We start from the raw sequence: 15,440 nt of genomic DNA, 5'->3' as shown, positions 1-15,440 counted from the left end.
ATTTTAGGTTTTAACTGATAAACACTGATAAAATGCCCCTGATTTTAAAAAAATGTCAGTATTTATCCAATAAACACTGGAAAAAACACCAGAAATGGTTACTTGGATCTAAGGGCTTGTCCTCACAGAGCAGTAATACAGACTACAGGAGTGTGATTTCTCAAGCACACTAACATGTTGTGCATTAATTGGCTTGTATAGATGCTCACCTAAACATTGTGCCCTAAACATTCCTTGCTGTGCTTTAACGTTGAAACAGAACAATGTTAAAGCGCACTAGGGAACATTACAAAGAGATTAGTCATTACAGTATATACTACATTATAACATATAATATTAAGTATACATTACTCTTTACAGTTTATACCCAGAGAGAGCCTCAAAAAAACCCAGTTTTTGGACATCTACATAAAACTCACAAATTGCTAAAAATAAATAAAAAAATGAAATTAATAAACTCCCAAAAACCAGAACCCAGTATCTACTGTGAAGAATAATCTCTTTGTAATGTGTCAATTATGCTTTTAATGTAGTTCTGATTCAAACAGCACTATATCAAAGCACACTCAGGAACCAGTGTGCACCAGCACACACTAGTGAGCTTCAGAAATCACACCCCCTACAGTCTGCATTACTGCTCTGTGTAGACAAGCCTTAGCTGCAAGTTACCATTTCCAGTCTTTATTAGACAACCACTGATTTTTTTTTTTTTTTGGTAGTGGGGGTGTTGATCAGTTAAAAACAAAAATCAGAAACCCTAAATAAAATCTAGGTTAGCAGAGACCAAACCTTGTTCACTTCTTTGGTGGTCTTCATCTACTTCTTGCTGGACTGATGTCTGCATTTTAAAAACTACCGGCATAATTAGCACCCTTATTTTCAGTCTTCGCAGAGAGTCTCCGAAGGGGTTGTGAAGGACGGTCCCAGCAGACCAGAGCTTAAGGAAGCTGGTATCGCTGCTGCTTGTGTTGTACTTGTGTGGGTTAACAAAAGAGTTCAGCCCCCGGGTCTGGCAGCTTGACTGTGGGGCCTTTTACCTTTCCCTGGTCCATTCACGCATCCAGGCAGAGTTCCTCTGGATGGTGTCCACTGACTCCTTGGATTCCTTCTTAAAGCAGTGGATGTTGTCTGGGGTTCTCTATTTGGTGTTCCTTTCGAGCTCCCTTGTTCTAACCCTTCCACCTGCACCTGTCCCCATATTTTTATTCTTTGTTCCCGGTAATCTGTTAGGTCCTGTGGCCCCTTCTTCATCTGAGAGCATGGCCTTCTGTTGTTTGGTGGATATAAATAGGCCAGTAGCTTTCATGAGCGCTAGAGTCACTGACAATTACAAAAAGAAAGCAGGTAAAAATGTTTAAAGAAAAACAACAAAACTAAGAAACCAATGTCAAAGGGACGTGTCAGTTTTGTAGCAGGAAACAAATAGGCCTTCAGTGTTTATGCTCCACTTATCATGAGAGATGGCTATTTCTCTCGCTTATTCTATGAGAATCACAGTGTTGAAAGCATAGGGAACCACGTCAGTAGTGTATTAGCAGGAAACTTTACCTTTTAGGCAGCTGAGTCAAAGCAAAGGCAGGCGTGCAGAGTTACTTTGCCAGGGCATGAAGATAACAGGAGGCTTTGTTGCATATCATTTCTTCCTGATCTCAGCAGCTGCCAGTTAGATTATATTCTTTTTATCATACGGCTCCATGCTACCCATAATAGTTATATCACGTTTCTAAGTCTTGTACGTACAACCTTTGCTACACAAGAATGAGTTTGTCCAAAAGACCCGATTGCATTATGGGATATTGGATTAAACCATTCCTAATTGTGCTTGACTGCAAGACATACTGAATAAGAAACTTGTTCCTAAAGAAGCCAAAACTCATTTATACCACATCTTGGGATAACTGGGATACTGAGAGTTGCCACAGCATATAATCCCTGAAAAATATTTTATTTCCCTACTGCTGCTGTGGTATAAAATGCTCTTTTTATTTTGCATTCTTTTTGGGTGAGATCCTCAGTACCTGGTCTTCTAAAAAGAGATTGAAGAGAGATTTCTTCTATAGGTACTGCAGTGACTTAAGAATTGTCTGATTTATTTATTTAATTTATAGGTGTATGTACTCTGAGGCTTTGTTTTGTGTTTTTATTAAAGTCTTGTATAGTGTGCTACTGCTAAGAAGTGCCTAGTCAGTAACATGGGTTATTTATTATGCCTTCAGCTCATGCAGCAGGGGACAAGAAGGAAAGCTGCAGCCTTTCCAGAAGGCTGGCTAACATAGGAAAATAATAATTTTGAACTTCTGTAGCATCTTCCATCCACGAAGCTCAAAGCACTTTACAAATATTATTCCATTAAATCTAAGGACAACCCTGAGAGGTGCACAATTATCATCATCCTCATTTTATAGATGTAGATGCTAAGGCACAAAGAGGTTAAATGACTTACCTGAGGTTGCACAAGACTGTGGCGTATCTGGGAACAGAACTTTGATCTCTTTAATTCCAGCCCCACCCTTTAAACTATGTTACCGCCCTGAGCTGTGGATTTTGACTGTGATTTATACAGAAGCCCTAAGATAATGGGTTCCATAACAAAATTTACAATTAGAGCTGGGCATACTCTTCTATTCGGGGGAGGTGAATAGCACATTTGAAAAATGCAGTTTTGGGGTAACTGAAATCACTCAGGAATCTGAGTCACATTTGATGAATAATTTAGGCTAGATACAAAATATAGGGGAGGGAAATTTTATAAAGCCAAAAACATTTTCAAAACAAAGTGTTTTGACATTTATTTTCTAAATGACCTATTTGATTTTGAAATTTTGGTTTTTCATTTCAATAGGAAAACCTGAAAAAAATTACTTTCCATTCAAAACTAACCAGTTTTCTTCCAGACTTTGCAGTTCCGCCACTGAACTAAAAACTCAGTTATTCACTCAGCTCTAGGTACAGTCATGGCCAATTCACAACCCTAACTGTTAACTATCAGAGCTTCAAATCGTTCAGCCCATTGTTAGACCTAAGCAAATGAAAAAGTGCACAGAAGCTATATTTGAGAAGGCATTTTTTTCCCTATACGTAAACAATGAAAACACTTCTCTTTGGTTTCCTTCCCCAGGTTTATTTACTTGGTGGCATTCCCAAGCTTCTACAGCTTCTGAAAACGCAGAATGAGGATGTTCAGCGTGTGGCATGCGGAGCTTTGAGGAACTTGGTATATGAGGACAATGACAACAAACTAGAAGTGTCTGAGCAGAACGGGATCCCAGTCCTGCTCCATGTACTCAGACAAACCAAGGATGTGGAAACTAAAAAGCAGATAACAGGTAATACTTGCAGAGTATTTGTATGCAAGTTTGCAGTGTTCTACATAGTGCACAGGCTTGCTGTAATATATGTGTTTGTTTATTTAGCTGGATGATTGATGGGTCAAGCATAACCAGGAGAGGAACAAGAATTTAAAGGGACATTGTCAACTAGTTAGGGCTCCTGTCCTCAACCAAACCCTGAAGTCTTTATTCAAGGCCACTTTGTTCTCCTAGGGAGTAATAGCCACATAGGGGCCAGGAAACTAATTTCCCCTCTCTGATCTTCTTCTGACTCCTTACATTGGAGGGGCTCAGTGACCTATAGCTCCGGAGAAGACAGTGCGGGGACCTTTCAGACTCATGCTGCTCTGAGAAATCCATTAGGGACAGAGGGCCGCTGGTACAGACACCCTGTATCTCTGCAGCAGCTTTGGGCCCCCTGCAGCTCTGCCCTGACCTCCTGACAGCTTAACTCCAGTTTGTGAGAGAACTTAAGTCACCATTTCACACAGAGAAAAAGATCACTCTGTGAGCACTGCCTGTTGGCTCCACAGCACCCAGTCAATGGACAAACGCTTTCCCCAATACTTCTCTATGGCAGTTGTGTACAAACTAGAAAATAAGCAAACAGGGAGCCATGTTAATGCTCTTTAATGCACAAAGGAAAAAATTGTCTGTTCTTTCACAAATGGAGGAAGACAAAATGGGGAGACTGAAGGGATTTTATGTTAAGATATTTTTACTCTCAAACAAGAGGAGAGTAAAAATATTGAATTGAAAAGCTATTAAAATGATAGCACTTGAAGATGTCTTTTTTAAGTGTTTGAAATATTGTGCTTCCCGAGGACTGGAAACGAAGCCTCATGTTATCATCTGTCTTGGCCTGGCAGAGCAGCCACAGCACCATTAAAATGCATGAGAGTTCCTTACATGCAGCAACTGCAAAATCAGATCCCTCAGGTCCTTTCATATGCAACACGTTCTCTCTGTGTATAGTGGTGCATTTACACTGGGAATGTTCACTCTGGGAATGTTCACACTTTCCATCACCATTGGTCCAATCCCAGCGTGAGAAGACATGGTGGTAAAAATGCCTGTGCCATGTGGATAATGGTGAAACCTCATCTGTACTAGCACTTCCCTGTCTCTACTGGAAATACCTTGCTTGATGCATCCTAGGACTGCGTTAGCCTTTTTCACGGCTGCATCACATTGGTGGCTCATAGTCATCCTGTGGTCAACCAATACACCCAGTCTTTCTTCTCCTCTGTCACTTCCAACTGATACGTCTCCAAGTTATAGAAATTAACTGCAGATTCTTTTTAGGCAGGGAAGGAAGTTGCAAATTAATTGTTGGAGAAGAGTATGTCTGGTTGGGAGAGTGGACGAGCTGAGAGAAATGCCACCCACCTGCTTCAATGAGTGGGAGAACTTGATGAGACCGGTGGCGAGGGGAGCCAGTCCCAGCAGCAAAGGAGGAGACACTCGCTGAGGGACACTAGGTAGCCCTTCCCCTCCTGGGAGCCTCTGCCACCCATTGGCCAGTGGCGGGGAGGGGACTATTCAACAGCTCCCAGGATTTAACCCGGTGCAGGGGCTATGTAGAGCCTCTTTTGGCTCCATTCCAGCAGCCCCACCGTACCCACCCTGAACTAGGAATGGGAACCCGGCATGACAGCTGCTGAAGGTCTAGCCAACTGCCCATTTGGGGGCCAGAAAGGAATTTTTTTCCTCTCATGGGCCAATTGGCCATGGATCAGAGTGTTATTTGCCTTCCTCTCAGCACCTTCAAGCTACAGTGGATTAAGTAGGAATGCACTTAGTACCTAACTCGGGTACTTGGGTTGAGTTGTTAATTTGTCTCAGCTTCCAGTCGGGTTCCAGTGCAGTTAAAAGGATAAATGAACGGTTCCCAGAGGTGAAAGATCTGGGATTTTGGTGATGGGCCTTGGGCTCATGTGATAAGATGAGACCTTGTGGCATTTGTGGGCTAGGGTCAGATTTTGTGGCCATCGTGGGCTGAGGTCCCCACTCTGCTGCACTGCACCCTATGTCTCCCTCGCCACAGGTGCCAGGTTTCTAATCTACCGGGGTGGCCCTGCCCCCCCTTCCTCCAAGGCCCCACCCCTGCCCTGTTTGTTCCCACCACGTTCCGCCCCGCCCAGTTTCTCCCCTGAGTATGCTGCGCCCTCCCTCCTCCTCCCCCCAGCGCCTCCTGACACCTCAAAACAGCTGATCTGTGGCAGACAGTAGGCGCTGGGAAGGAGGGGGAGGCGCTAATCAGTGGGGCCCGCCAGCATGCAGGAGCCACTGGGGGGAGGTGGAGGTTCTGGTAGGAGGGCTGCTGGTGGGTGCTCAGCACCCACCATTTTTTTCCTGTGGGTGCTCCAGCCCTGGAGCACCCACGGAGTCCATGCCTATGCCCTTCGCAGTTTGGAAGGTGCTAGGACTCGGAGAGAGCTGAGTCCTGGGGGGTAGGCTGAGGAGAGTCTACCCCACGTTATGGGTTATATGGTAAGGAACCCTGTAACCCCTGCACTGGAGCCAGTTAAATGCCTGCTTCAGGAGAGTCTGGGTGATGGACAGGTAGCGACCCTCCCATATGCAAAAGTTAAATAAAAGTTGCGGCCTACTGCTTAATTCCATGCATGGGTCTGTCCTCGTTTCACTGCCGTGTATGCATCAAACAGCATATTTGTTGATTATGTAGAGAGTTCAGCGGGGAACAGAAAGTAGAACACGCAGAACAACAAGAAAAATCAGCTTTTGAAGGTGAGCCAGGTAAGCCTGCAGGGGAGTGTCTAACCTATTGATCTTGTTATTGTGCAACATTTATCTAAAAAATTAGAGAAAATTTCTCCTGCAGGCCGGACTACAGCACAGACAGGCCGAACTGTCATAGAAAGAAATAATAATTTAAAAGGAAAACCCTCCCATCTTGCACAAATCAGCTCTCTAAGGGGAGAAAGGTATTCCACTGCTAGCATACTGACAGGTTTCAGAGTGGTATCCATGTTGGTCTGTATCAGCAAAAATAATGAGGAATCCTTGTGGCACCTTAGAGACTAACACATTTATTTGGGCATAAGCTTTTGTGGGCTGAAACCCACTTCATCAGATGCATCACTCCATGCATCTGTTGAAGTGGGTTTTAGCCCACAAAAGCTTATGCCCAAATAAATGTTAGTTTCTAAGGTGCCACAAGGACTCCTCATTGTTTTTACTAGCATACTGTGTAGCATATCTGAAGGTAAAGGGCTTGATCCTGCAAACATTTTTTGCATCTGAGTAACTTGATTCATGCCTATAGTCTCAGTGGGATTGCTCACATCGGTAAAATTAAGTGTGTGTGGGAGTGTTTGCAGTATCAGCAACATTTTTAAATAATATTTTGGCAGCTGTGAGTCTTTTGTTCAAGGTGCTTTTATTTTTTTTTATTTTTTTTCTTGTTTTTATATAACACCTATGTTCCTGTGACAAACTGATGTTGTTTTGTTACATGAATTTTGTTTTACGGAAGCCAATTCACAACATATCTTACTTGGACCCTCCATTTTAATTCCTATTTCCTGCACTGATTTTTGTTTGTTTGTTTAGTGTTTCATTTTTCCTAGAAGAAAGCTCTCTTAATACAGAGGTGTGTCAGCATTCCCAAAATTTAAGTGTTTTTTTTTCCGCACTGTTGGCAATTATTGAAATTAAAACACATGCTGTATCTAGGCATTATAAAGGAGACCGTATCCATGAGCAGCTGAGAGGAACATCAGCCCTGCACTGTGCTGCTTTTTTAAAGGACGGGGTTTATGAAAATCAGAGCAGCAAGCTGGAAAAACAGTCGATCTCTTTGTAGTTCAGAGCAGTAGTTTACATATTTCACTCAGAACAGTACCTTTAAAATCCTTGGCTTAGTCTGTTAGTTTTTCCCCTACACTATTCTAACTAGTTAAAACTAGCTATGTAGACTGTGAACATACACAGTATACAGCACCTCTTCCAAAGCGTTCCTTTGGCTGGCTGGTTGGCTGGAAGATAACAGAATTCCAAACATTACTATTTTTCACTCCTGTGAGGAATTCTGCTGTTAAATGTGGAAGAAACTTGGTAACAGGAATCTCTCATCTTCGTGTCTACAATATATGATGGTGATGTGCAAAATATTCTGTAGTGAAGTATTGTTGGTGAGCTAAAATTCCATCCACTGATCAGGTAAATTCCACCCACCATGTCGTTCAGATCCTTTTGTCTTTATCCTTTGACATAGTGCGTATATTATGTTACAGTAGCTCCATGGTGGGGGAAGGGAGCTCTCACTCATTTGATCTGTGTGTTTAATTACATTATGGAACTCTTTTTAAATGCTAAAATGCTTTTTAAATGCTAAAATGTATATCATGAGAGAGAGCAAGGAAAGTGAATAAAAAAATACATCAACTATGAGCAAAAACTCAGAAACATGCAGTCACTTCTGTTACCATTATAGGCCCCTGGGCACTTCTTACCTGCTTGTGCAGGTACAGTAAATGCCAAATGGAGTTCTTTGATCATTGTTCCACACTAGCTGCCTGTCTCCTGATTTTTGGCATTGCTTTTCATTAATTGGTCACTGCTGTATAGGGGAGAAGTTCTTCTATACTTGGTTTTAAAGAAAAAAGACAGGGTTGTCTTTAAGGACAAAACCTTAGCTTGCGGACTTCAATTAAAATTGTTTTAAGTCCTTTGTCAGTACTTTCAGAATTAAAAGCTATGGCTTGTAAACATAGTAAGATCAACAATGTAATACTTGTCTAGTAAACCAGTAGTACATGAACTATTAAACATCTGACTTGCTCAGTTAAAATTCCTGTTTAAATTTAAACATATGCATTAAAAAGCATAACTCAGTGGTTCTCAAACTTTTTTTTTCGCAGACCACTTGAAAATTGCTGAGGGTCTCTGTGGACCACGTAATGATCTTTCCAAACATTGTTTGTACCAGTAGCTAACTATTGTAAAGCGCTTTGGATAAAAGCACTATATTAAAAAAAACTTAATAATAATTAATATTTTTTGTTCTACAAATAAAAGCACACAACTCATATCTTAAAATCGGCAGTCTTACCTTTCTAATGCGATGGATGTGCCCTTTCTCCCCCACCATGGCAGCCCCCGAGCTGGGGTGTCTCCCCCACCACAGCAGTCACAGAGCTGAGGCTGGGAAGGAGGACCACCACCTCACCTTACATGTGCATCTTCTCCAGGGTCCAGGCACCTAATTAGTGGAGCCACACTTGCACGACTCCACTAATTAGGTGGTGGCCCTTCATTCTCTCATGTGCAGATGCGCACCGTAGAGGGAACTATCTGTGGACCACCTGAATGGAGCTCGCAGACCGCTGGTGGTCCGTGGACCACAGTTTGAGAACCTCTGCCATAAATCACTGTGCCTTTCCTTCTGTGCATGATGCACTGCCATGCTTCTCAGCCTGCCAACACTGGGAATTCGTAATATCTGTTCCATCATATTGATGCTTTGGGTCTAATATAACTGTGGATAGTGGGGATTGAGTCTTCTTTTAAAAGTTATCAAATTTTCACCTCTGATCCAAAGCCCACTGAAGTCAATGTGCATCATTAATTACAGTGGGTTTTGGATTAGACCTTGTAAATTGAGTTCTTGTTGCCATTCTAATTTATTTTGGCTATTGTAGGTTTGCTGTGGAACTTGTCCTCCAATGACCAGCTGAAGACCCTGCTGATCAGAGACACCCTGGAGCCACTGACAGAGACCATTCTTATCCCCTACTCTGGTTGGCCAGATAGAGATTACCCAAAATCGACTATTGTATCTGACCCTGATGTCTTCTACAATGCCACAGGATGCCTGAGGTGAGTTCTCCATCTACAAATACCCTAAATGCTACTGGTGAGAATGCTGGGTTGAACACTCTTTTTGAACTTCATATGCTTCCAAGCACAGAGGGGAATGTCTTGTTTTCAGGCTGATGTGTAGGTCAGATTTTGAAATGCCAACCTAGAATGCATCTGAACTGAAGAGCTGCTGATCAGTATCAGAAAAACAACTTTATCTATAAAGTTCCTACAACCCTTTCCAAGGGGTGCTGCACAGCTAAAACTTTTCAGTAAAAATGACCAGTAATCAAGGATCCAGGTACGCAAGCCTTATTCGCATTGAAATCAAGGGGAAGGTACATGTGAGCAGGAACTGTTGCTGTGGCTTGCAGGATTAGGCCCTAAATATACATTATAATATTAAAGGTCTTTGAAAAAAATCCCAGGTGCACCATTACAAAGTCTGAGCAGGGGTGGGGAGAGTCATTTAGTCCAATACAAGGGAAGACAGTCATTTAAAAAACCCCTGAAAAAATACTTTTCCAGTCAGTGTTGTAAAGCGTAGAGGGATGGGTGAAGCTGAGTATCCAACAGGAGTGGTTTTCCAAACCCTGGGGCCGTTGTAGCAAAGTTCTCTCACCTACTGCTCTAAACTGTGGATGGTGAAAGGTAGTGATCATCTCCACGGGGAAGAGATGTCAGAGCACATGTATCTCATCCACAAAAATACTGCCTCTGACACAGTTGTCACATCACTTGCAAAATCAATACCTGTTTAATTTTGTTCAGTATAATTTATAGGAAGAGTGAAGTTCTCATTCAAATAGTAGCTGTACATTTGGTAGTCTCACAAAAACATGGTCTGCCCCTTTGTTTTCTCCCTCCCATACACGCCCTAAATACTTAACATACTCACACACAGCTTGGATATTTGTCAGTACCTCTGGGCAGCCGGGTGGATTTAGGATTGCAATAAATGAAGCATTCTTATTTGAAAAGTAATTTTGCAATGCTCATTGATGCGGCTGGAGAATAAAAGTTAAACCAGAAAGTTTATTTAGTTATTTTTTTTATTGTGCTAGAATGAAACATTGTTATGGAAAGTACTTACAAATTGTAGTAACAGGTTTCAGAGTAACAGCCGTGTTAGTCTGTATTCGCAAAAAGAAAAGGAGTACTTGTGGCACCTTAGAGGCTAACCAATTTATTAGAGCATAAGCTTTCGTGAGCTACAGCTCACCTCAGTGCATACATACATACAAAGAAACCTGTCTTAAGCATTCAAGTGACTGATATATCGATTCCTTGATTAGAACATGGCCTTCTAATAAAGGTGAAGCAAAGCTGTATTGTGTACACGTATAGCTACTTTGGGGTGGTTTCTTAAGATATTGTCAAACAAGGCAGAAGGCTGCCTGTTCTATTGATTTCACTGTCGTGGGGGTATTTTCTGAAATTCTGCGTTCACTGACTGCTCACAGGCAAGACTTCAGCAACGTGGTTACCTTTATAATTAATGAAGCTTAGGGTATTGTAAAACAATGGCTTGTGCAGCCTCTGGAGAGGAGGCTCCAGGTACATGAGCAATGCAGGTGCTTCTGTGGTGAGTCTGTGACACTGGGATCAGTCCCATGCAGAATTTGCTCCTCTGCCTTCCCAGCTGTTGTAACAGTGCTATGAAGCAGTGATGTAGCAAGGGGAAGGACGTCAAATACACAGCTGCATTATTTATGGTCCTCGAGCTGACCAAAATATTTCTATTCCATGCTGCTGTACTGCATCTGCTTGAGTGAGACTGGATTCCAGAGGTCCCCAAGCAGCTAGCCCACTGAAAAGAATCACCATAGGTAACAATTTAATTTGTGAACTCAGCTATCAAGCGTTTAGGTTCTGATCCAGTACTAAGTAAAAGAAGTCTTTCCATGGACTTTAAGGAGTCAGGATCATTGAATAACCAAATGAGTAATTTACAAACTATTCACCCAGGAATTGTAAAACAGACACTATTCAGTTATAGTAATTTTATACCAAACACTTACTCACTTACTTACTGATAAGTGTTGTGCCACTGACTTTTTACTTGTTATTGAGAGCATGGATGAGATGCAAAATTAGCCCATGGAAGCCTAAGGTGTGTCAGAACTGGAGGTTAAAACTGAACAGTCAGTGAACACAGTTGTATTCCCCTCTGTCCTTTCAGTCTGCAGCATATGGTTTTTTTCTTTAAATCTGATATGGGATACACTGAGACACACCTTCGTGGTGGAGACATTACAGAAATGTTCCTTTGTCTTTAATTGAAAATAATCAGCTTGCAGATGTGTGTTTTGTTAACAAATTTTTTGGCTTTGGCATACAGATCTCCTTTAGTGGAATAGTTGCATATATATTGCAGAAACCACTGCTGCTGCGCTAAAGGTATTGCATAAGCCATTCTCCTTTGTCAAACATCATGGTTTTACAGCAAACATGCAGTCGTGGTTATACCAGACACATGTTCAACCATGACAGGTTTCAGAGTAGCAGCTGTGTTAGTCTGTATCTGTAAAAAGAAAAGGAGTACTTGTGGCACCTTAGAGACTAACAAATTTATTTGAGCATAAGCTTTCATGAGCTAACGCTCACTGATGAAGTGAGCTGTAGCTCGCGAAAGCTTATGCTCTAATAAATTTGTTAGTCTCTAAGGTGCCACAAGTCCTCCTTTTCTTTTTATGTTCAACAATGAAGATTCTGTTCCTGTAGGAACACTGAAGGCCACAGATATCCTAACTACTAATTAACTTCTGCTCTAAGGAATAATAAACCAATATAAAAGGCAAGACATTTTATTTGAAGGATTATAAAACCAAACTGAGGCAAATATTAACTACTTGGTATAAACTTTTGTGTCCTAGTTAATGTCTACTATGGGGTACTGTACATACAACTAAAAAGATAATCCTGGCACCTATAACTGTACCAAAGCTTTGTGTATGCAAAGAGATATGCCTGTTAGTTGTGCCCCTTTACAATGGGCATCTGTCATCTTAGGCTCGATTAGTTATTTGTTTACATATATAGCCCAGAACAGCCACTTCATAGCCAGGTTGCAGAGGCATAGAATTATTCCCAGTTCTGGCCGGGTACTAGTCTTACACAGCTTATTGTGGCAACTTAACAAACCTTGATATTTGCTTAGTAAAGGATAAAGACTTACAATGTGAACTGTTTTGGATCAAATAAAAATGGACATTGAGCCAAACTCGTCGCTGGGGTAGCTCCACAGAGTTCAGTGGAATTACAAAACCTGTTCACAGAATCAAAAGAGTTTTGATTAACTTTTTTTCAAAAGTCTTTTTGTTTGCACTCTTCTGCCCTTCCCACTTTTGTGTAATGAAATACCACGAGAAGATGTATTTCTGACCAAAATGAGATCAAGAAGTACTGAGGAACTCACAAATAAGGCTGACCTGTCAGATTGTGTAACCCAGTTCTTAGTGGAAAAAAAAGATTCTGATAAGATTTAGAATCCTTGCCAAGCCAAGCCTTATAAAATTGTCCATTTTCAATAAAGGATAAAGAGAAATGGTCTTGATTTTTTTCTCTCACACTTCAACATTGTTGTTGTCCCATAGATTACAGTGGAATTACCCCTGCTGTGTGTCTGTATTAAATATAGGAGAATCTGGCTCAAAGGATCACTGAAATCCAAGAGAATGCTACAGAAAAGTCATGCAGTGAAAAACAGGGCACAGAAGGTGCTATGCTGGCAAATAATTTGTTTTAATGTATATACATTGCCAGAATATAAATCTGTAATTAGTCCTTTCTTTTGTAATAACTGCTATGTTTGTTGCTCATGTTGTTAAAGTCTGTAGCCTGCAGCCTGTATTGCAGCATGAAAGCTGTGCTTTGAAGTTTAAAAATTATGCGTGGCATATTTCTCGTGTTAAAGGTGAACTGCAAAGCTGCTTTTCAAAAAATTAACACACTCTTCCTGATATCTTCATGAAGATATTCTTCATGAATAGCTGCAGAAGATAAATGCAGGCCAAAAAATAAGTAAGAAAAATGTTTTTAAAAATTGACATTGAAATATTTAAAAATGTATTACTTCTTTACTTACAAGATAAGTCCTAAATTCAAGATTCACCTTCAACAGCTGATAACATTGCAAATAGCTAGAACACTGCAATGAACACAGGAAAATGCTTACCACCTCTGTTCCAGTGTGTATATGATCTTGGTCAATTATTGCAGGAGAAACACAGAAGTCCAATCTTGAGGCCAGGATCAGGCCCATGAGCAGGGGTGGGGAGTGGGCAGAGGATGAAGGTTGAACTGATTTTCATATATTTTGCTTTGAGTGTTAAAATATTGGCACTGTTTACCCTGAGCAAGTGATATGAGTGATAGTGGGTTGTGATTTTAGAAGAATTTCAAAATCCCTTCCTACTGTGATATTTGTGATCCCCCTCCAATTGTGTGCTCCCTTTTGCAAATACTGCCGGTTATAAAGCTGAACATTAGAAAATGATCAGGCATGTTTCAGTGGCTGTCAGACACTGAGCTTCTGACACAATGGCATTGTTTGTATCTGAAAGCAACTTCTGCATTGTGTCCTGAACACGCAGAGTAAATCAAAAGAAAGGGTGTGTTGCCTAACAACCAAGCAAATAGATAAAATTGGCTTTATTATTTGATGAGTTAGTCAAAGGAGTGCTGCAGACCTGGCATCGAACCCAGGAAAACTGTTGTGGGTTTTAAAGGTAATGTTGCATGTCTTTCTCTTGATCTGAAAGTACTGCACTCTGCTCTGCTTTGGCTTCATTCATTCCACAAGTGGAACTAGATGGGTTGGGTAGCCTCACAGCCTGAAATATTATGGTAGCCACTACACACTGAATATATGGTCTTGGGCAGGGGTTCTCAAACTGGGGGTCGGGACCCCTCAGGGGGTTGCGAGGTTATTACATTGGGGGTCGCGAGCTGTCAGCCTCCACCCGCTTTGCCTCCAGCATTTATAATGGTGTTAAATATATTAAAAAGAATTTTTAATTTATAAGGGGGGTTGCACTCACAGGCTTGCTATTTGAAAGGGGTCACCAGTACAAAAGTTTAAGAACCACTGGTCTTGGGTATGTCAGTGAATGGCTGATATGGCTCTGCCTTTAATATAAAAAACAAAACCCTGTTCTTAGCACAAGACTTCGTGTTTCTTTGCTGTACTTTGAACACGGATGAGAATGTGATCTCCCTTTTGGCATGAAATACCTGTTCAGAAGGGTTCTTCATGAATAACAGGAGATGAATGCCTTGCATTGGACAGAAGATGATTTGTTCTGCCCGAGCTGCTGCAGAAGCAGATTTACACAAACCAGGCGAGAGGCAGAGCTCCTTAACTGCAGAGTGGGAAGGCTGCTTCCTTATCAGAGCTGTGTGCTGCCCTTAATAGTCTCTGGAATGTTCATTCCCGCTTCACTGTCCACTTCTCCTTCTCCATACCAATTCATTCTTTGTTTAAAACAACACAGACCTAGGGCGTAGGACCTAGTGCTCAGCATACCACAGCCGCCAATCTTTCTTATTTCAGCAGAGGAGTCCTGGCTTTTTAAAATCATTCCTATGGGTCGCTTTATAACTGGAATGTCCCACAGCAAAATGTATCCCAGTTCTTTGAAAGGACGGATGGCCTTTTGCTTAAGGAACTGACCTAGGGCTTAGGACATCTGGATTTAGTTCCCAGTTGTGACTCAGAATTCCTGACACGCCTTGGAAGAGTCACTTAGTCTCTCAAAATGTGGTTGTACAGTGCTCAACAGACTGGAGCCTGTAGGTGCTACTGTAATATAAATTAGTAATGATATTACACCTCTTTGACCCCTGTTGCAGCAGGACCTTTTTACATTATCTCCATCCTCTAAAGTTTCCTTCCAATTATTGCTATCTTTTCTGGTCTCCCACCCAGCTTCACAACCCATTCATTTCCTCCCTGTTCTTTCCAGCTCAGCAGCTTGCAGCCCACCACCTTAGTCAGTTACTAAATTCATCCCTGAATTCGCCAGCACACTGCAGCATTGATTCAGTACAGCCTCAGAACAAAAAGCACCACCTGTTGATTCACAACATCCTCTGTCCTCACGGTGCTCCCTGAAGGACTCTCATCTACTTTCTGACCTGGCCTGACCCTGCTTAGGGCCAGATGGTCGCAGCCCTTACTTGGTCATGTACAGGGGAGTAAGTCTTCCCTCCCTGTTACTCCCCTGCTCAAATTGTGGTAGGGAACGAAAAGAGCTATGGCCATACACGCGCACACACAGCTGG

General features: G+C 41.7%; 1 protein-coding gene across 1 annotated transcript in view; it reads left to right on the top strand.

Moving 5' to 3' along the window:
- Positions 1-15,440, top strand: part of PKP2 (plakophilin 2) — a 60,556-nt gene that overhangs the window by 22,542 nt on the left and 22,574 nt on the right. The window contains exons 5-6 of the mRNA XM_073329957.1: positions 3,119-3,326; positions 8,996-9,173. Of these exons, the coding sequence (XP_073186058.1) occupies positions 3,119-3,326; positions 8,996-9,173 (386 nt within the window). The remainder of the gene's footprint in view (positions 1-3,118; positions 3,327-8,995; positions 9,174-15,440) is intronic.

The sequence above is a fragment of the Lepidochelys kempii genome, chromosome 1 (genome assembly GCF_965140265.1).
Source record: "Lepidochelys kempii isolate rLepKem1 chromosome 1, rLepKem1.hap2, whole genome shotgun sequence".
NCBI classification, from domain to species: Eukaryota; Metazoa; Chordata; order Testudines; family Cheloniidae; genus Lepidochelys; species Lepidochelys kempii.
Note: the sequence above shows the minus strand (reverse complement) of the source record. Positions and strands in the feature narration are given on the sequence as shown.